Raw genomic sequence first — 20,633 nt, 5'->3', positions numbered from 1 at the left:
AACAAATCTTCTCGATAAATTCAGGCGCGTTCGAGTATTATATGGCCCGATTTGCGCGTGACCTTGAGTCTTAATATATACAATGAAAAATTCTACTCGTCGTGTTGTCAGCGAGAGATGCATGGTGTTATATGTCAGCCTTAGACTTCAACCATTTCAAGAGCATCAAAACTGACACCCCCACTCAGGTATGCCGTCGCCGTTTTGCCAGTGATTATGTCAATCTTCAGCACTTGGTAATCTCGTGCACTCTTGGTCCATGCGCTGGCTGGCACAGTGTACTCATACACTTGATTGTTGCCGCGGTAAGTACCAACAGTCAAGCTCCTGGTATCACCTTGGGTCTTCTGCGCCTGTAGTGGAGCAGACCAGCTGTTGATGCTGATAGCTGGGCGACCTCCAGCTAGTCCTTCGGTCACGCCGATCCTGATCTTGAAGCTCTTGGTAAGCTGCGCGTCACTGAGGCGGAAGTATACGAGGTAGCCGCTGTTGACATCCTTCCACATGTATCCAGGGAACTGGCTTGCACTGCTGGTACCTATGATGTAGTTGCCAGGCTTCCAGCTTGCGAGACGGGAATCGGAGGGATGCATGTAGGTTGGCTTCATGGGCGTATCCCCGAAATTGAGGAAGCCCTTTGGTGAACCATCCCATTCGCCGATGCGCCACACAACTGCAGTGTCTTGAGGATCAGAGCAGGTGATGGTGTTCTTGATACTGGTAGAACCTGCTGTGACGGTCACTGTGGTAGTGTGGACCTCAAGTTCCTGCAGTGCGATCGTTAGCTTTTGTCCGGAAAGCACTGGTGCAAATGCGAAGACTTACACTCTTGTACACGTTCAAGGTGTATGTACCAGGAAGCACCTTTTCGATTTTCCATGCGCCATTTGCACCAGTTGTTGTCCAGTATTGCGCAGTGTTGCTTTTGAGGCCCACAACGTACTGTTGACCATTCTTCATGTTGGCGAGCCCAACACCAGAGACAGCTCCGCGCTTGCTCGCTGGGACCCATCCGTCGATACCAAGATTATCAAACCAGTCCCAATTAGCCTTGCGGGCGAAGATATTGGCGTTAGGTGCAGCACCATTATCAGTGAAGTGTAGAACACTTGGACCTTGTAGACCAAAGCGCATTACATCGGTGTGTCCTATGGTTCCGTTAGTAAAAGCGAGAACTTGAAAAGACCAGGCTGAGCATCTTACCCATGTTGTAGTGATAGATATCGTAAAGGTCAGGTCCACCCGATCCACCGCGCCTGACCAAGCTCCTGAAGAACGGACCACCAGATGCTTTCTCGTGATTCGATCGAATCATGTACATGCCCACATTGTTGTTTGTGTATCCTACAAAGTCGTAGTCCATGGTACGTCCATATTTGTATCCTGAGTAGTGCTTGCTGTATGTGTGGGAGTTTGATGTGACGGAGTTCACATCGCCAGCCTCAATGACCTTTACACCCTCAGGTATCCAGTCTGTGTCAGAACTGAGGTTGTTGGTGAAAATGTTGGGCGGCACGCGAACAATGTATCGAGACACAGTGACACTGCTGTCGACCTTGTTCATGAAGATGTACACGTTGGGGTTGCCGTAGCGGAAGACCAGGTCATGCTTGAGTGTGCCGTACTTGATGTTGACTTTGATGACATTTGGGTCTGAAAACTGCTTAATGGTGACAGTCGAAGTACCCAGTCCCGACTCAACGTGCGAGTTCTTGCCTCCCTGGCCGTTGTACTCAACACCACGGTACTTAATCGATGTCATGTCGCCATTGGTCTTGCTGACTTTGACTACAAGGTTGGCGTTGGTGTCGATAACGTAATTCTTGCCATCGTCGCTGTAGCCCCATCCTGCTAGGACCGCAGCTGGGGCAAGGAGGAGGGTGGTGAGACTGGCGAGAAACCTCATATTAATTATTTGTTAATGAGTGTATTGCCAGATTCAGCTGGTAGGAAAGAAAGAGTGACCGACCAGGCGTAAACTGAGATCTGTTAGCCCTGGAGAAAAAAAGGGAAATGATCAGCTTCGAATTGATGTTCTTATACTTGTCTATTGTCCTTGCTCACGATCCACATCTTTGGATGGTCGATGCTGGCTCGATATTGGTGTTCAAAGCTGTGGCTTCCGAAGATAGCATCTGTCTTTACTGGAAACGTCGTTGATCCGATGGCAATAGCCTACGACCTATCGAAAGGTCCATGTGGTAAGGAGGATTGTCGCGTGACAAGCAGGAGTGTCTGCACTCTCATTTCGACATCCGCATATGGTAAGTGGAGCATTGCGAGGGTGTTATGTGATTCGTCAGCTGACTCTTGGTGTTTCAAAACGGTCCGTGAAGATAAAAGGGTCCGCAGGCATCACGCTCCTTCGATCCATCTGTCAATCTATCTTCGGTAAACGTGGGCTTTTGGACTATTACTCCTTGACCAAGTGTTTCTACAAGGCCGAACGTCGACCTATCGAGTTTAGGCTGGTCTTGGTCCACCGCGAAGCTCCTCGACCTCGCACCGGCATCTGCTCAGCTGCCGATTTCGACTGGCACTGTAGAGTCGTAGGTAAAGCTTGTTCGCCCCTTAGTGATCTTACTCACAAGACATAATGCGAACGCAGCAGGTCCGTTGAGCTTGCAAACATGATGCTCACCACCATCTATCAAGCTTCGACATCATATGTGAGGGGAACGACTTGGGTGAACTAGTGAATTAGTCGCTCGTGATGAATCGGAACGGCCCGATGTTGACAATGGGTCCCCCGCCTTGCGACCCTCACGCGCGATGCACGCGAGTCTTCCGATACAGATCCAAAATTCGCAGTCAATCATTCAGATACGAGCGACAGTATAGTCAGCATGCTGCGCCCTTGCCCTTGTATTGTAGGCTAGAGGATGACTGCAATGCGACACGAGCCACCGAAGCCGTTTGGAAACGATAACAACACTGTTGTGCCGGAGGAAGATCCCGAATGGCAACGCATGTCGCAAGAGCAATTTATATGCATTTTTACCCGTTACCCGGCCGTACCCATCCCGGCAACGTCAAAGATCTGATCATCACCTCTATAACTAGAGTGGGCTTCAACTGCGGCAATCAGCTCGTCGTTGTTAATGAAAGTCTGGTCGCAAAGATCTACGACCCTATTTGTTATAACCTGAAAACAGTAGGTAGCCTCCCAGATGCGATACGGCCGGCCGATCGCGCCTACAGCCGAGAGGCTGCGGCCTACACTCAGCTGCAGAATATTGGTGCCTGGCGAAGTGTACGTACCCACTCCGGATCTCCACGGCTACGATTATTACTTTGTGACTAATCAGACGACTGAATCAGTACGTTTCCGCTGTACAGCACGAACTCTATGGAGCTTGGGAGTCTTGGAAGGTAGAAAATCTGATTTTACGTTGTTGGTCTACTGCGTTATAGTGGTAGTGTACAAAGATACCCAGGAAGAGATATCAGCGGAGCGTAGCTAACGCACAACTAAACTGCATGTCGTCTGAGTGATTCCCAAAGATGCATCCAGCTAAGATGATTGACACAATGAACACGATACACCAACATTAGCCTCACACATCGCAGCCAGTCTGGTTGAACTTGAAAATCGCCGAAGCATTAGAACCATATGCGACAGCGCGATCGATCAAGGCCTGCATCTGATGTCAGTACAGCTATCCTTTTCAAACAGACTTAGGAAGCTTACATCGATAGTCGCAGGAGGGGGCTGACGCTCTCTGCTCAATATGTACAGCGTGCCCCAGCCTTGTGTCTGCACAATGGCCCAGTCGGCAGCGTAGTCTACCGACACCGTTAGCTTCCTATCCTTTTGGAGAATACGTTCCATCGTGTTATACCTTGAACAATGTAGTTCGGTCCAGGGCACTTCGCATCCCGTGAACCAGGGAATCTGACTATAAATGCACCACCAGCACCATACGCGGTATCCACTGGAGTCGCTGTGCCAACGATGCTGACGGTTTGTGCACCTCTTTTTGCGGTGTTGAGTACGCGAATAGTGCCGTTGTCCTATAGGGTCGTTAGCTCGGTCTCCATGAAGTCTCCTGATGTAAACGCACATTGAGCTTGTAGTTACCAGCCACGCAGCTGTCTTGGGCTGTAGGACCGAAAGGTGTACCAGCAACTTGGTACCATGTTCCTAGGTAGGCTTCGAGGTTGAATTTAGAGTCTGGTACCGGGTAGAAGCATGTGCTATGGAATGTCAGGTTGTCATGTTCGGCCAAGGTTGACGCTCTGCTAACCCATCGTATTGTGCAGCTACAACGTTTGGGGTTTTAGTAGTCTCTTTAGACTGACGGGGCATCAGAAAGCCCGAGGCGACCGAGGTCAAGGCGGTGATGGTGGCTTGGACACGCATAATGATGAACGGGTCTCGTAGAAAAAAGATGAAGGAGGCACACAAAGCAGCTAGACGATTGTCCGTCCTAGTTATATGGCTAACCTTTATATGCGGCTCACCCAGGCAATTCCCCCCAACAGATTTAATTTCCCGAGTCGGAGCGAAGCGCGAGGTACCAAAGTGGCTGGTGAACCTTTACTAGTACAACGTCATCCTTGCTCTGGATTGTGACGAGCCACTTCATGTCCAGATCAAGCAGTCGTCGTAAGTTTACATCACGACATGGGCTGTGCCGACTTCCTGTCCGAGCCAACAGCAGCAATGGCTTGCTGGGAGAACAGCCGCTTGCGGAGGTCTGCAGGCACCAAGACAGCGGAGCATTAACCTCTGGCAACGTGTGGCAGCGGAGGCTGCCGGCAACGTGAACGCAGGGTTTCTGTTAGCTAGGTAAGAGCTTGGCAATCCTCTTGTACAATGAACTTCCATGTGCGCAAATCTTTTTCCATCTCTGTTCTTCATGTGGGACTACACTCTCATTCTGTTTCTTAATCGGTAGGCAATTGTAGTGGGTACTTCGCTTTTGGCAGTTGGGTTTTACCAAATCAGGGTCAATTTCTTTTCCTCGTTTCTGACAATGAAGCCACGTTGCCAGCCTTTCACCACCCGGGGCGTCGCTTCTTTGTCGTGAGTCCAACTCTGTTTAATGTCACACGTTGCGTACACCGTACTGCTATCTTCGTCCCATAAAATCATCTCCGTCAAGCCGCAGGTTGTAAAGACAAGAAGCAGTAAGACAGGTGCTCTTACTCGCAGTCGGCGCACTTTGTCGAGAAAGTGATCACTCCTCTAATTGTAGGCGTAAGAGCCGAGGTGGGGCCGGGTGACTGCTGTTTGTTCATAGCGTCCAACGCGCTTTCACCTCTTCCCCAGCTTCGTGGTCAAAAATCAAGGTTTCTACGGCTCTGTGTATACTCCACTCTCATCACTGCCTCCAACCTCCAGCTCTTGGAACATCTCGATTTTTGCGCGATATGTCCGACCCCTACGACAGCGCATCTCACAGTCTGCCATCACCGCATCGCTCACCTGCAGAAGCATTATCATGTCCTTACGTTCCTGGAGCGACCTTTATTGCACATCGCCATGTGCCGCCTGCGCCATTCGGCGGCTCTTACTCCGAGATCGAGATTTCTAATCAGGAAGACCTCCAGTGTAGTACCCAGCTTGACTGGTGCGTTGCGCACCCTCCTGCTGAGGGAGCCACATTCTTTGACGACGCTCATTCTTTCACCGTCAAATCTGCGATTCGCACTGGGGAGAACTGCGGCGCTCAACTCATATTTATCGATACCGGGCTCGTTGCGAAGATCTATGATCCAATGTTCTATTCGTATGGGGAACAGCCGGACTTGAAGATCGATGTCTCGAGTATGGCTGATTCTGACTACTCCAATGAAGCTGCAGCATACTCTGAGCTGCAAGGGACCCCTGCTCAAGGCAGCATCGTGCCTGAATATCATGGTTCTTGGACTATGGAGATTATGAGCGTGGTTCGGGACGAGCACATAACCCGAAGAGTGCGCATGATCCTCATGGATTATGTGCCAGGCATACGAATGCTTGATATCAAACCTGAATATCTGACTGCTGAGGAGAGGGAGAACGTCATGATCAAAGTCATCGAAGCAGACTACGACCTACGCTACGCCGGAGTTCGACATGATGATCTATCACCCAGAAACATCATTATCACCACGCCATCCAACTTGGCCGATCCGCAACTTCGCTTGGTTTTGATAGATTTTGCGTTCTCATTTGTGTTCAGAATTAATCTTGGGACCCGCCCAAAGGACAAGTATCGCAACCCTTTGTTCGAATGGTCGTGGCCCAGTCGATGGGGTTCGTATGGATGGATATCACCCTGTAGAGAGGAAACTATAAAAAGAATGTGGGAATTGTTTGGTGACGGTCGAAAGGGGAAATATGTGAAGGTTCAAAGAGATCCCTCAAGCAAGCTTGGTGCCCCGATAGAAGAGGATTGGGAAATCAATGAGTGAAGGAAAGTCGAATGCCAAGCGAAAAGTGGATCGAAGTCAATGAAGTCTCAGGTACCTCCAACGGTCTACCTCTCTTCTTCAATCATTTGAATACGCTTTCACTTGAGAAGCCTGCGTTTGCGTCTTGGTTTGTGCTAGGGGCCGAACAGTGAAAGATGTGGTACGCGCGTGCGATATAGTCGATCTTTGATAATCGTCAGCTCTGTCTGTTACCTTCATCAGATCAAACGTTTGCTCAACCATAAGTTGTTCACTGACTACTGGTACTCGGTAAGTTCACATCGTCAAGAATCTCATGCATCTCATGCATCACATGATCTAACACTCTCCTGAGAACAGAATGCCGACGACCATTCTAGACTGCTTTGAGGGTGAATGCCCTAAGTACCCGGGAACTTATCGCACCTTCACTGCGACTGCTTCCTCAGAGGGAACGAAGCTACAGCCGCCCCCGAACGTTCTTGTCGAAACCGCTCTTGACTACTGGCTACAGTGCGCCAACAAGTTCCTACAAGAAGAACAACTAAAGGGCACTAACTCAAAGTTGGCTCAAGACTACATTGCTAGTGACGAACCCACTATGGCGAAGCTCGACGTCGAGGAAGACGTTGTTCGCGTGTCGACCTTGTACATTACGCATCCTATCCAAAACGCTATCAATGCGAGATACCAGGCGCCCATCACAATAGCCACGGAAGTCAGGGTTAGTAGATTCCGCTACGATCTCTCCTTCAACATCAAGCAGGACACGGACCAGAAACAGCCCATCATGGTCATCGAGTACAAGCGCGTCGGTATGATCGATTACGCAGACTTTGATGTGGCAGTTGAAGAGAAAAACAAGCAGCGTGCTCTTTCGAAATTGAACGCGCATGGCGGTCAATCCGTGCTTATGGCGAACGCTAATGGCTTCATCTTGTGCAAGCAGGCGGCTGCGTACGCCAAATCTACGAAATGCAACTTTGTAGCGCTATGCGATTACGACAAATTGGTTTTGCTGGAGTTTGAGAGTTCCGACTTCGCACGTGTTACTACGATCCCACGACAGCACATTCGCAAGGCACTTCTTGGTTTCTGTCTCAAAGCCTGCGAACAAGCTCAGCTGCAGCGAAAGTGAGCTAGCTCGAGCTTCAGAGCACACATTCTAGGTCAACACGACGAAATTGATTTTGGGCCTGGTGTAAAGACGGAAAGATACTTAGTTCATTATCATGCCGCCGCCGCCGCCGCCGCCGCTACCGCTGCCGCGCCGAGATACTAAGCTTAAGAAAGAGCCTTAACTACATTGCACCCTAAAAGTGCGGCTATGATGAACATGGTGTTTAACAACGCTGTGGCGGAGAAACCTAGCTTGGTTAATCGCAAGCGTAGTGCCCTTAAGCTACAAAAATTCAAACTTTTTCTTGCTCTTGCTAACTCCTCTTCCTTCGTGAGGATGCATCGGAACTTTGCAGCTTTTCAAGTATCTAATAAACCACACAATCATAGAGTTGCTTACACCGGTTAAGTTTTGTATAAATCCAGCGCACAGATGCATGGTTGAAAGACCTTGAGAGACGCACAGCGTAACTCTTAGATCATCAACGGCTATGAGAAGCACTTACAAAGCACACGCAAATAAAGCAACTACTGCTCAGCCACGATCTCAACCTTGAACACTGTGCCTGCCAGTGAACTCTGTCCTCCGACCGTGATGTTGCCAACACCAAACCCTTGCTGAGTGTGACATCCCTCAGGCTCCCACTTCTCCAGCATGTACGCGAAGTAGCCATAGCAGTCTTGCGAAGTCCAGAACACGCCTGCTGAAGTCTCTGGTTGTGTAGCAGGTGTAACGGAGACTGCTCGTAATGTTAGCCTTTGCCATGGTTGCATCATGTGTGGAAAAACTAACGCTTGACGTCCCATCCGCTGATCTTGTTGCCTTCTGCCGTCTCGACATTTGCAGATTGCGTACTGTTCTTTGGTCCATCAAGCCGCCAGTCGGTGACCTGAGCGCACATGGTATCGTTGGCAACTCGATCTTGATGGGCACAGGGCGGCATCATGGCAACACAGGCCTCAGTGAGTACGGACTCCATCTGGGGCCCCACATAAAAGCCAATGATCTTGTCGGACGTCGAGTCGCACATAGTTTTTGTTCCTTCCGCTGGCTGCCATGTAGAATTTGTATCTGAGCTCTGTGTGACCGGTGCTGCAAACACTGCCGCACACCATGTGCCAAGGATGATGATGCTGTACATGATGATAACTGTGTGTGACTTGGGTGCGCGTTGCTTTGGATCTTTGCTGCGAACGATTTTCAGCAAAGGCGCGAAGCGGTATCACGTGGTATTAGCGATTGAATTGAATGCTGTAGCTTGTGAAGCAAGGGGTTTGGTGAACTGGACAGACTTCCAGTGCATATAGATCTTCACAGCTATGCCCGCAAGATGTCAATAAGCGACGTCACGCAGAGACGTGTCGCCTAGGTCCTTTCATCAAGGCTGCCGACGAGCATGCCCCTGGTTCTGAGTGTGTCTAGCACTGCATTAAGTGGGCCTCGGTCATGATGGAAGCACTTGCAGCCTTAGAGATTGTATTTGGCAGACAATTGAGCCGAGCTTGTTTCGCTTATACAAGTAAGACGACTCTCCCAACCACAAGGTCCAATTGAGATGGAGTACCGGGAAGCTGGTGATTATGTCCCATGAAACGAGAAGCCGCGGCTGCATCATTACAAACGGAAGCCTGAGGCATGTTTCGAAATACAGGAGTCGCCTTTTTTTTCTTGAGTGCATGAAATTAAGCCCTGCGATCAGGATAGATAAGGTCACGAGAAGGTATGGAGATGAAGGCTGGAATGTGGGGTAGTCAATGCATTCGGGATCGGCCGGCAGGTGCTTCAGGCAGGCCCACGCGGCTGCGTTAAAAAGCCGCACACTCAAACACCCAAACCTTAGGGAACACCAACAACTTACCTATTTTCTTGCAACACTACAGCGCCCCAACTGTAGCAATATAGTAGAGAAAACACAAAACTATACTTAAGAAGTAACTCTATAACTCTGTCTCTTTAGCATTTTAATTAAAGCTGTTGTTGTTGAGTAATTTGTTGCGCAAGATGGACAAGTTTTGGGTGTGCGGCTGCTCCTGAGACGCTGGAAACACGACCGCGAAGAGAAGAACTTGTAAAGCACACAACATCTGCATGCTGCGACTTGCGACAGCACCAGTGGCGGAGCAGTAATGTCAATAGGAAGGTCGATAGCTAGAGAAGTACCATTGTGACCGACCTAGCATCGCAGATGTCATTCTAGCTGCTATGAAGAGCTGGAGGTGGCAAGCCACCTGGCCATGACCGTGCCAAGAGGCGGCATGCCAAGGCGGCTGTGCGCACGCTAGGCTAAGCAAGCTAAGAAATACTTTTAAATTAAATTAAAAGTAGTTTAGCGGCTCTGCGCTATATATTAATTTATAATAATTCAGCGGTAGGCTAAGCAAGCTAAAATTTAGCAGCTGAGGGTTAAACATATCAAGATTAAGAGGGTTAAGGCTGTCATTAATAACAGGGAAGGCAGTTTATCAGGTGGCATACATAGTAATTTAGTTTCAAATTAATTCTAAATAGGTTAAGAGTTAATTTAATTCTTGTAGTTGCTGTTCTTGCTAATGTAGGAGCTAGTATTAGATTTAGCACACTAAACAGTAAAGGTAGAATAACTAGAGCAAAGCCTTGTAGGGTAGCTGCTTAGAAACGTATAGCCAGGCCACCTCTTGGCATGGTCATGGTCAGGTGGCTTGCGTCCTGGAAGAGCTGTTCGCTAGTTAATCTTGATGAAACGTTGATGTCTTGGGTATTTAAACCGTAAGATGACGTCCCACAAAAGAAGGCTGGGGAAGAGAAGGACCGAACCCTGCTGATTCAGCAGTCCCTCCTTGAAGCTCACACGTCGCCAGATAATAAAGACAACAATCTTCCTACATATTCTCTTCACATGCCTACATTCATCACATCAAACAACATCAGGCTAGACGTGACCCTCATACCAAGCACAAACTGCTTGCTACGGAAGCGAGCATAATGAGACGACGCGGTCGCAACTCAAGCCGTACACAGACACGAAAGCCATTCAACAGCTACAAACCAGATAGTAGAACCCACCAATATTACTATTGTGTCTTTGTATTTATTATGGTCGGCACTATCTCGCTAACGCGATCCAGAGTACAGCTCAGCATGTCGACGCCTCTGAGTCTCGTGATTGGTTGTCAACAATCTTCCAGCCCAGCAGAAACCGTCAGCCTTTCAGGCCACGCACCTGTCAGCCCTTTACCACTTCTGTTCCCTTTTCTTCAATATACAAAGTTCTCTCTCAGACTCCTACAACTTCCTTCTCTTGCGACCAATGCATCACTCGATCGCCGCAGCGCTTCTCACACCGCGCAAAGTTGACGCTTTGTTTGTCTTCGCTCTCCTTGCGATCGTCTTGCACTACTTTACAACACACGATGTCTCAGCCTGATAGTTCCCAGATCGAAATTCGCCCGTGGGCTGACAGTCCATTTCCCCTCCTTCTGATCCCTGGTACCTCTGGTGCACCCACAACCACCAACGCAGGACTTCTTTCAATATGTGTCGAAATGGCGAACGTGCATAACTTGTTGCTACGTGGGCTCAATGCCATTTATCTCCAAGGCCCTTACGTCGAAGACGCCGTAGATGTTGCAGATTTCATGCTGTACATCAAGGCTTGGGCAGACACGGTACATCACCACCATAGAGGAGAAGAGAGACTCTTCTTCCCGTACGCAGATGATCTTGCAAAGTCGGCAGGCTTATGCGAAGACGAGGACGAGAGTCCGATGCATGGCAACGTGGAACAACACCGTGCCTTTGAAGCTGGGCTGGCAGAGATGACACAGTATGTTGAGGATGTGCGGGAAGACGCAAAGGTGTACGAATGGGAAGAACTAAAGGGGCTAATTGATGGATACGCCAGTGTACTAACAACACATCTTCACGATGAGATCAAGTCGCTTGTCAAGTTGGAGGGGTGTGATGGGGAAAAACTGAAGAAGAGGTTCGCAATGGCCGCAGAAGAGGGAGCGAAGACCGCGGATCCGGTGAGGAAGCATGCATCTCTCAATTTAATGACAGAGGACTGACACATCATGAGTAGACACTCGTTCTTCCCTTGGTTCTTGGTTGCATCGACAAGAACTACCCCGGCAGTGAGAACTTTCCACCTGTGCCGTTTTTCGTTCCATGGCTGAACGCATACTGGTTCACAAGGAAGTACAAAGGATGCTGGAGGTTCAATCCGTCTGATCACTGGGGTCGACCACGGCGGCTGCAGTTTCTCGACAACTGATAGGACTCAGCTGCCACTTTGAGAACGATCAACTCAAGGACCATAGAGACAAGAGCTAAACATAGGGTCATCTTAGCTTACAATTTCTTAGTTCTCTCGATCAAGGCGTGTCCTAGACCTTTGTCCAACCTTCTTGGGTAACCGCGCTGAAAGTGAATCGCATAAGTCTCTCTCCCGATGGTCACGTCGAGATATGCTCCCCAGCGCTTAACCATTGCGTGAGCTCTAATTGCCCATCATTTGTTTCTGTGAAGTCACCTAGCTCCTCCGATGTATGTCCATAATCTCGAATCATAAGGGGACATACGGGCTCTGATCGCTGCGCAGGCCCATGGTCGTTACCGCTTGCTCTACGCTTTGTCACAAGATTAGCGCTCTTTTCCGATCAAAAAGACGAACCAGGGTGAGATAGACATACCTAGTGTGTTGTTGATATTTGTTGAATTTGCTACTGCCAAGCAGACGTGCCATCATGCTGCCGTCATGCCACAGAAGGAAGTCGCGCTGCTGCAGCGCCGCAGTTGACACAGAAGGCAGTTGTGCTGCTACCGTGGGACCTAGAAGGAAGTCGTGCTGCCGCCGTCGTTGCAGCAGAAGTTGCGCTACCACAATGCCGCAGTTACCGCAGGAGGAAGTTGTGCTGCCGCAGCTTTTGAGATAGAAAGTTACGCTGCCGTCGTATGCTGCAGTGTGCTGCAATAGGAAATTGTGCCGCCGCAAACGTTGCATTCGAAGGAGGAGGATGTTCGGCGTTGGGATATGCTGCAACGTTGGGTCTGATGTCAATTTGAAACTCTCCACCGACGGAAAGCGGCGATGCATGCTGAGATGAGACGTCGCTCAACCTGTGATCAGAACTGGGAAGGCCTCCGATTTGGATCGTTGGTGTTGCCTTCGAGTCCCGTGCAGCCAATTCTTACCTTCACTTGCTCTCTCACCGCCAGTGGTCTAGCCGTGTTTCTGTCACCATATTATCCGATTTTCGACTCGCGGGTGTCCTTCTACATCACAAACACTCCAGACACGCGTGACGACCACTTCTTTACAACTTCAGTATGTCCAATGTCACAGCAGCAACGATACTATCAATGCGTATGCCGGATGTAGAGCTAGCCTCAGTCGCAGAGGCCTCACGGCTTTCACTGCTCGATCTACCAGGAAGCGAGTGTAGCAAGTCTCTTCAAGGGAACGATACTGACAGTGATTCTTCAGAAATCCGCAACCGCATCTTCAAGTTGCAGTAGAAGGGGAGTCCATCCTTCTACGCCACGCCACAGACACGCCCCGCAAAAAGCCTTACAAAGATCGATTGAAGGCCCGGCAACAGTCCTTTGGTCTGACACAAGCATGCCGCCATATGCGCCTTGAGTATCTTCCTTTGTATAGGGCCCAGACCAAGGTGACCTGTCGCGTGCACCCTTGCGAGGTGTACGACTACATTGAGACCTTCCTCATGCGACCTGGTATCGAAGACGAGGAAGTGACCGGTGCCCTCATCATCGATTTACATACGCGCTTTCCACAGTCTATCAACATCAAACCTTTGCTACAACTCTCTAAGATTGCACAGTACCTTTCTGTACACACCAAGGGTGTCTGTCGATTCCAAGGTTGGGATGTGTTCAGTGGGACTCTCGAAGAGCTCGTGGTTCAAATCTTGGGAGTAGAGAACAAATCCAACTTCTATGGCTGATTAAAGATGGCAGTCTTGACACTAAGAGTCATATTTGGTAGTATGGGGATCGAAGAAATCGCATTTTCTATCACAGGTGCGTACTGGGAGCCGTGGATGAAGCATTGGAGCACATGGTATTGGGGCTGGGGTCCGGACCACGAAGAATGGCCAAGATTCGAAGAATGGAGCTCTACTTCAGGATTCCGTCCCCCCTGCCTACGTGGTGGAGCCACATATATCAGCTTCCAGAAGCGTGATTGAGATTTTGGACTGGGAAGTTGTCGTCGATTCATAGATTGACGCAGAAATAAATTGTGCGTCTTGGAATCCGGCGAGTGTAGCTGTTGGCGAATGCATTTATACTTGTCTAGTGGAGCATAAATGTTACGGAACATTAAGACTGGTGTACACTCAAGCCGTCGCACCGACCGGTCATGTCTCGGAGAGTGGTAGTGAGATCAAGATCCGAGCCATCTCCGCTCCATTGTCTTTCTGACACCCTTCCATCCCGTCGACGACTTTTCTACATCACTCTATATCAACCTCCCAGTCTGTAATACGAATTCAGTCGCTTTCAACACCCAAAGTAGTCATGGGATGCCCTTTGCTTAATCTACCTGGCGGTAGGTGTCCCGACTGCCCGCCCATATCTTGGATTAACACATCTACAAGAGCTGCGTAACCGAATCTACAACTATACCGTAGAAGAAAACACTATCAAACTTGGGAAAAAGCAAGAACCTCTGAAGTCGCGCCTCGCCACGAACCGACAATTCTTCAGTTTGACACAAGTGTGCCGCAGCATTCGCTCCGAGTTCTCCCCACTCTACAGAGCTCGAACATGGGTCTCCCTGATACCGCAAGACCTGTATGACTACATCGGCACTTTCCTCGCACAGCCGGGCGTCACCGGTGATGAGATGGTTGGGCTCATAACGCTCGACCTTGCCGCCCAGCCACACACAACCGCGTGCATCGACATGAAGCCCTTGCTGCAGCTTCTGCGAAGAGCCGTGAATCTGCACGTCGGAACACCCGACATCACCAACCCTCCATTTGTTCCTGGTCTGAGACCGGGAATCGAGAACCGCGAGCCGAGCATCCAAAATATACTGGTCGACCTGTACGACATCTACGACATGTGCATGTTCCACGAGTACATGAACGAGGCGATGACGGCGCTGGAGCTGGAATGCGACGATGCAAAAGGTGTTGAGGTTGTGTTTGAGCTCGGCCCTGAGCATTGGGAAGCTTGGATGGGGGAGTGGAGCAAACCGGATCATGATCCCGATTATAGGATTCCGATTGAGTTGGAGGATAAGGTTGTGCGGTGGGGGATGCAGTGTGGCATGGAGCTTGATCAGTCCATGGGGAGCCATTTGACTGTTAACTTTCGACGGGGGAGGTAGGCTTTGTGTGATATCTGGCCTGCTTATGGGTTTATGGCGGGAGCAACTTGAAAGATTGAAAGACACCGTCCACAACGTCTTCAAATCAGATACAGATTGATCCACGCAAAGCAACAGTCGCTTCAAGCTTGATCTAAAGTTATGGCTGTTGAAAAGGTTGAATGGAATATTTTTATCTTTTGGGCGCTTTAATCTAGAGACGACAAAAACCTTGTCTGCACAGCGTGTTTGTCCATTTGCATGCGCTCTCTCCTGCCTTGACGCAGCTCTCAAAGCTAGCACGAAACATGATCGCGGCAGCACGACTTCCTTGTCAAGTGGTTGCGGCAAGTCGCGGCAGCACGCCTTCCCCCCGTGCACACAGCGGCAGCACACCTCCCCCTTCCAGCAACCGCAACAGCACAACTTCCTCCCGTATTGACTGCGGCAAGTTGCGGCAGCATAACTTCCTCATGTAGTGACTGCGGCAGCGCAACTTCCGTATCTAGTCATCGCGGCAACTTGCGGTAGTATGACTTCCTTATGCAGTGACCGCAGTAGCATGACTCCCTCTTCCTGTAATCGCGGCAGCACGTCTTCTTCTAAAGACACACAACGGCCGCACGCCTTCCTCTTTAGCGACTGCGGCAGCGGTTGCGGCCGCACACCTCTTCTCTACCCAAAGCCTATAACGCATTGCAGACCTTGAAGCAAGAGTGCAGCACCTCTCAATCGCACTCTCAATGGGTCTCAAGCGCCGGGGAGAGGGGATGAGGGAGGTAGAAGTAAGCTTACAACATTTCAGAGCATTAAATGTCATGTGTATGTCATGTGTATTTATTGGATAGGTATAATGTGTAGCTAGTGCAAACAACCACCGCTGTGCGTGACGAGAAGATGTGTGGATAAGAATAGCGCCCAGACGCCTTAGATGCAACATGTGCGTGCTCTTTCGCCACAGCTTTACGAGCTTACAACGCATCCCACCCTTCCTCGAACATGGTCCTCTTAACCTTGACCTCGTCCGTCGTGAGTCCCAGCGGTCTGATGACTTGCATAGCGCCGGTGCCCAGCTTGACGCTCTGGCCCATGATGATGCACTCGGAGACACCGTCGATGCTATCGATCTTGCCCCTAGCTGCAGCTTCGAACAAGTGGTCAGGCGTCTTTTCGAAACTGGCCAGCTGCAGCACAGAGTCGCGCGTCTTCTGGAGACCGAAACGTGTGATGCCGTATACGTCGCCCTTGAAGGTCATGACGTCGGCGAGGAGCTGCATGTGACGGGGATCGATGTCCATGTTGCCCATGACGGAGCTGATTTCACGCACGATGGTTGAGCGGGCGGCTTCGATGCCGAGGACGTCGCGGACTTCCATGACGTGGTTGGACTTGGTGGTGTAAGGCTCGATACCGGGCGTGGTCATGCAGTCTTTGAAGCCGTAGCCTTCGACAAGGAGTTGGCATTCGTAGTCACCATTCTTGTTGGGAGAGGTGTCCTTCTTGATGATGGCACGCTGGCAGTCCGCATAGCCCTTGATGACGACGTCCGGAATCAAAGCCTTGACGTGTTGAACGCGCTCGAAGAACTCTTTCTGGTTGCGAGCGGTCTTTGTTGGGCGCTTCTTGGCCGCACTTGGGTCTGCGACCTCGACACGGATGAGCGAAGAGGAGATGCGGACGTTGGTGCCTGACTTGCCCCATTTGAGAGGCTTGTGCTTTTGAATTGCGTGAATGATGTCGTGAGGCTGGATATCGACGAAAAGAGCGTTGACCGTATCCCAATCAATGCGCATAGCAATGTAGGCGCCGCTAGGGTGCCAGACATCTTCTACGTAGGATATGATATCCCGTAAGAAGGTCTTCTCGACACGTGCTTTGACAATGCGTGCTGCGGATTCAGAGATCTTGTTGGACAGCTCGCAGGTGATGACGGGCGTGGAGATGGTGGAGGAGGCGTTGATGATCTCCTTGATACGAGGGACACCCTGGGTGATGGACATACCGGCGACACCAGCAAAATGGAAAGTCTTCAACGTCATCTGCGTACCAGGCTCACCGATGGACTGCGCACCTATGGCACCCACAGCGTGACCAGGCTGAACTCGTGAGCGGTGATATTTGGTAAGACAGAGGTCGATGAACGTGTCAAGAGCGGTTTGCGAGATCTTGGCGATACCATCAGCGAGGCTGTACCTCTCCGCGATCTCGACAGGAAGCTTCTCTAGACTCTGCAAAGGTTCTGCAACACCCAAGTACAAGAGCGTAGTTTCGAGCTTGGTTGCCTTCTTGCCTACATAGTCCTCAACAGTGTCGAGGAAGTCGCGCATGGACTCCTTCTGATCAATACCAGAATCGCTGTTGTCGTCGAAGGCCAGCCTTGTCACCCCATCGAGTTTGTATCGGGGGTACTTGTTTCGCTCTGTGTTCATCCGAGCATGGACGTGATCTCGAACCTCCTTAGGGACAAGGGTGGGCTCTTCGTTGTTCCACGTCGAGGTAACAGCGTGCGAGAACGTGCGGTCGAAATTTACAGGCTTTGCCTTGCCTTCCATATCCACTGGATCCAGATTGTCATCTCCATACTGGAATTGCACAACAGTTCCAGAAGAGTTGCGCACTGTGTCATCGTAGGATGCGGACAAATCTTCAAGGGATTTCATCAATCGTCTACTCATGTATCCAGTTTCTGCAGTCTTGACAGCGGTATCGACCAATCCTTCACGACCACTCATAGCGTGGAAGATGAACTCAGAGGGTGTCAGGCCTGAGAAGAAACTGTTACTGACGAAGCCCTTGGCAGCTGGCTGTCGGGCTGCCTTGGGGAAATGCGGTAGTGTCCGGTGGTGGAAGCCGTCTGCGACACGTGCACCGCCAATCATCTGTTGACCGACGGACGCAACCATCTGAGAGACGTTGAGGTTGGAACCCTTTGAACCGCACTTGGCCATGAGCAGGGGCGAGTTCCATCTGCTGAGTTCCTCGAAACAAATGTCACCGGCTGCTTGGCGAACGCTTGAGAGGATACCACCAATCCTGTTCTCCATTGTCTTCTCTTCGTCACAACCAGGATCGCGCTGCAGCTTGCCTTCTTGGAAGTCGCTGATAATCTGGTCGCACTGCCTGTAAGCTTCTACGACCAAAGCTTGCTTCTTCTGCATGAGCTTCTCGCCTGGAGTGACGTCGCTGATGCCGAGGGAGAAACCGTTGTTAGTAAGCCAGCGTGCAGACAGCTTAGACAGTCGGTTCATGCCTTGTACTGCATGTTGAGGGCCGAAATCTCGCATCATGACATAGAAGACCGAGTCCTTCTTTCCGTCACCGACGGTTGCCTTGTCCATGCACCCGCACATTACTTCTGAATTGCGAATAACCAGGTACGAGTCGTTATCGCTGAGGTCGTGCGGCACGCCCGCCTTCGGCTTGAACATCTTGTTCGCAGCTTCTAGGTTAACAAGGACCCTCGATTCCTTGTTAGGCCTCATGAGCAAGTTGAAGACCTGCTTTCCGGTCCAGAGTGCTTGTGGCTTCCAGATGACTGGCGGCGGAATCTCGATGGGCAAGGTCTTGCCTGTGTCGGGGTCGTATGCTCCATCTCCATTGAACATGTAGTTCACGATCTGGCAGAACGTCCGTCGGTCGTAGAAGTTGCTTTTGTTGCTGAGCAGGAAGGCAGCCGTGATGAAATCCTGGATGGCGGCGATGATGGGTGTTCCGTTCTTGGGGGTTGCAATGTTGTACTTCACGCCCATCAGCTCCGTAGCTTCTGTGCGTGCTTCTTCGGTTTGAGGAACGTGCAAGTTCATCTCGTCGCCATCGAAATCTGCGTTGTAAGGATTGCACACGCACTCGTTGAGACGGAATGTTCTCCATGGTCGAACCTTGGCTCTGTGGCTGAGAATGCTAAGCTTGTGGAGAGATGGTTGTCGATTGAACAGTACGATGTCGCCGTCTTCAATGTGCCGCTCGACAATGTCGCCTATTCTGAGCTTTTCCGCGGGGAACTTCAAGCGTTCCCCTTTCCGGTCGTGCTTGGTCAGTGCGGCCAGGGAAATCTTGGTGCGTTCCCTGTTGGGCGTCCTCTCGGCATCGTCTTTGAGGATAAAGTTCGCGCCGGGGTACTTGTTGGCACCGTTCAGCACCAGCTTCCTCAGTTTCTCGATGTTGTATCTTGTCACTTTCTCGGGATATGTCAGGTTCTTTGCGACACGTTCTGGCACAGCGACTTCCTCGATACTCAGATTCGGATCGGGTCCAATGACCGTACGGCCTGAGAAGTCGACACGCTTTCCGGACAAGTTCTGACGGAAGCGTCCACCTTTGCCCTTCAGTCTCTGCGAGAAGCCGCGCATGGTCTTCTGCAAACCCTGCTGCTTCAGACCTGGCGCGTCGCTGTTGATGTACATGGCGATCTGCAGTTGCAAGAAATCCCACTGCTCCATGAGGATCTGGAGCGGAAAGCCTCGGGCCAGGCCAGCTCGGATGATGCTGCTGATCTGGCAGATGTCTCCAATCTTGTTTGTCACGTCGTCTTCGGTGGCTCCTCCTTCCTGCATGACGGAGGGCCGCAGCGCCACGGGCGGGACAGGCATGTATTCCCAGATCAGCATCTCTGGCCGCGCATCCTCTGGTATCATGGCCAGCAGCTCGCAGTCCTCGGGGGAGATTTTCTTAAACAGGTTGAGGGCGCGCAGGGGGTGCATGTCGTCGGCCGCCTTCTTCAGGTGCTTGTCGAGCTCGGGGTTGGCTGCCTTGGCGGTGTCGAAGGACTGGTCAAACTCGATCTTGCCGGCGGGGGCCTTTTTCGTCTTTGCGGTCGATCGGTTGAAGGCATCGTAGCGGTTGTGGATGATCTTGAGCGGATGGCCGGGCACCTTCCTGACGGTGCCCTGCAGGGCGTTGCAGTAGGGGCACAGCTTCTTCTTCCGGCAGTCCTCCAAGATGCGCTTCGAGACGGCGCTTCGGCGCAGCGTGTCCATGTCTGGGCGGCGCATGCTGCGCAGGTAGCGGCGTCGCTCGACCTCGTCCAGCAGGACGCGCGAGCAGTCTTTGCAGATGCAGTTGAGGACCTCGATGATGTGCTTCAGGTAGCCGACGTGGAAGGCGGGCAGGGCAAGCTTGATGTGGCCAAAGTGGCCGTTGCACTTGTCGAGGCCCTCGCCGCAGGTCCCGCACTTGCCCGTCTTGGTCGAGATGCCCATGTGGATGTCCATGGGCCCGTTGGCGGTGAGGGTGCGCGTGTTGTCGGCGGCGGGGGCGAGGTCGTAGACATTGCGGTCCGAGACCTCGAGGACGGCCTGGTTGACAATGTCCTGGTTGGAGCTGCACGACGGTTACTACGCATCGCGGGGTGGGGGCGGGGTGAGTGCGTGGTGAGGCCTACTAGATGCCGAACTGGATGTGCTTGATGCGCGCGGGCATCTTGTCCACCACCTGCTGCTTGACAGCGTAGTTGTGCGGCGCCTCGGCCATGGCGGGCAGCTGCAGACGTTGTCGCTGCTAGAAGAATGTCGTGCGTCTCTGCTACCGGTGCCCTTTGCGGATCTTGTGCATCGTCGTGGCGGCGTGAGTCATGTCTCGAGGCGCAACACGCAGAAGAGAGTGTCAGCGTCGGCGTCGGCGTCTGCGTCTGCGTCTGCCTCTTCGTCTTCGTCTGCCTCTTCGCTCCGTCTCCGTCTCCGTCTCCGTCGCGAAATTTCACCCGAACGCGCGCGGCCGCTAGTGTAAGGCGGGGTTAGTGCCGTAGGGCGTGTGCGCGTCAGCCTGATAGCAGATGGAGAGAGAGCATGGGGAGGGCAGCACTCGCGGCCTCCTGGAGCT

General features: G+C 51.3%; 8 protein-coding genes across 8 annotated transcripts, besides 2 other annotated features; 4 read left to right on the top strand and 4 right to left on the bottom strand.

Annotated features, from left to right (window-relative positions):
- Nucleotides 1-140: 140 nt before the first annotated feature.
- On the bottom strand, nucleotides 141-1,906 carry EKO05_0010398 (Rhamnogalacturonan endolyase; the record flags this gene model as incomplete). Its single annotated transcript, XM_038943078.1, has 3 exons — nucleotides 141-767; nucleotides 826-1,148; nucleotides 1,204-1,906. The coding sequence occupies 3 exons, from the start codon at nucleotides 1,904-1,906 to the stop codon at nucleotides 141-143; spliced, it is 1,653 nt and encodes a 550-aa protein (XP_038794273.1).
- A 1,651-nt stretch (nucleotides 1,907-3,557) lies between these two features.
- Nucleotides 3,558-4,363, bottom strand: EKO05_0010397 (uncharacterized protein; the record flags this gene model as incomplete). Its single annotated transcript, XM_038943032.1, has 5 exons — nucleotides 3,558-3,638; nucleotides 3,692-3,786; nucleotides 3,843-4,014; nucleotides 4,065-4,197; nucleotides 4,248-4,363. The coding sequence occupies 5 exons, from the start codon at nucleotides 4,361-4,363 to the stop codon at nucleotides 3,558-3,560; spliced, it is 597 nt and encodes a 198-aa protein (XP_038794274.1).
- Nucleotides 4,364-5,376: 1,013 nt separating this feature from the next.
- On the top strand, nucleotides 5,377-6,402 carry EKO05_0010396 (uncharacterized protein; the record flags this gene model as incomplete). The annotated part of the gene is made up of 1 exon (XM_038947093.1): nucleotides 5,377-6,402. The coding sequence occupies one exon, from the start codon at nucleotides 5,377-5,379 to the stop codon at nucleotides 6,400-6,402; it is 1,026 nt and encodes a 341-aa protein (XP_038794275.1).
- Nucleotides 6,403-6,742: 340 nt separating this feature from the next.
- On the top strand, nucleotides 6,743-7,519 carry EKO05_0010395 (uncharacterized protein; the record flags this gene model as incomplete). The annotated part of the gene is made up of 1 exon (XM_038947094.1): nucleotides 6,743-7,519. The coding sequence occupies one exon, from the start codon at nucleotides 6,743-6,745 to the stop codon at nucleotides 7,517-7,519; it is 777 nt and encodes a 258-aa protein (XP_038794276.1).
- Nucleotides 7,520-7,615: 96 nt separating this feature from the next.
- Nucleotides 7,616-7,654: a tandem repeat.
- Nucleotides 7,655-8,028: 374 nt separating this feature from the next.
- EKO05_0010394 (uncharacterized protein) lies at nucleotides 8,029-8,642 on the bottom strand (the record flags this gene model as incomplete). The annotated part of the gene is made up of 2 exons (XM_038943163.1): nucleotides 8,029-8,240; nucleotides 8,294-8,642. 2 exons carry the CDS (start codon nucleotides 8,640-8,642, stop codon nucleotides 8,029-8,031), a joined length of 561 nt encoding a protein of 186 aa, XP_038794277.1.
- Nucleotides 8,643-10,890: 2,248 nt separating this feature from the next.
- Nucleotides 10,891-11,753, top strand: EKO05_0010393 (uncharacterized protein; the record flags this gene model as incomplete). Its single annotated transcript, XM_038943193.1, has 2 exons — nucleotides 10,891-11,505; nucleotides 11,562-11,753. The coding sequence occupies 2 exons, from the start codon at nucleotides 10,891-10,893 to the stop codon at nucleotides 11,751-11,753; spliced, it is 807 nt and encodes a 268-aa protein (XP_038794278.1).
- Nucleotides 11,754-14,020: 2,267 nt separating this feature from the next.
- EKO05_0010392 (uncharacterized protein) lies at nucleotides 14,021-14,837 on the top strand (the record flags this gene model as incomplete). Its single annotated transcript, XM_038943057.1, has 2 exons — nucleotides 14,021-14,051; nucleotides 14,101-14,837. 2 exons carry the CDS (start codon nucleotides 14,021-14,023, stop codon nucleotides 14,835-14,837), a joined length of 768 nt encoding a protein of 255 aa, XP_038794280.1.
- Nucleotides 14,838-15,787: 950 nt separating this feature from the next.
- Nucleotides 15,788-20,285, bottom strand: EKO05_0010391 (DNA-directed RNA polymerase; the record flags this gene model as incomplete). Its single annotated transcript, XM_038943058.1, has 2 exons — nucleotides 15,788-20,135; nucleotides 20,197-20,285. 2 exons carry the CDS (start codon nucleotides 20,283-20,285, stop codon nucleotides 15,788-15,790), a joined length of 4,437 nt encoding a protein of 1,478 aa, XP_038794281.1.
- A 131-nt stretch (nucleotides 20,286-20,416) lies between these two features.
- Nucleotides 20,417-20,505: a tandem repeat.
- Nucleotides 20,506-20,633: the final 128 nt, after the last annotated feature.

Source organism: Ascochyta rabiei, chromosome 19 (genome assembly GCF_004011695.2).
Source record: "Ascochyta rabiei chromosome 19, complete sequence".
Classification (NCBI taxonomy): domain Eukaryota; kingdom Fungi; phylum Ascomycota; class Dothideomycetes; order Pleosporales; family Didymellaceae; genus Ascochyta; species Ascochyta rabiei.
The sequence above is the reverse complement of the archived record's forward strand: the minus strand, read 5'-3'. Positions and strand labels throughout refer to the sequence as shown.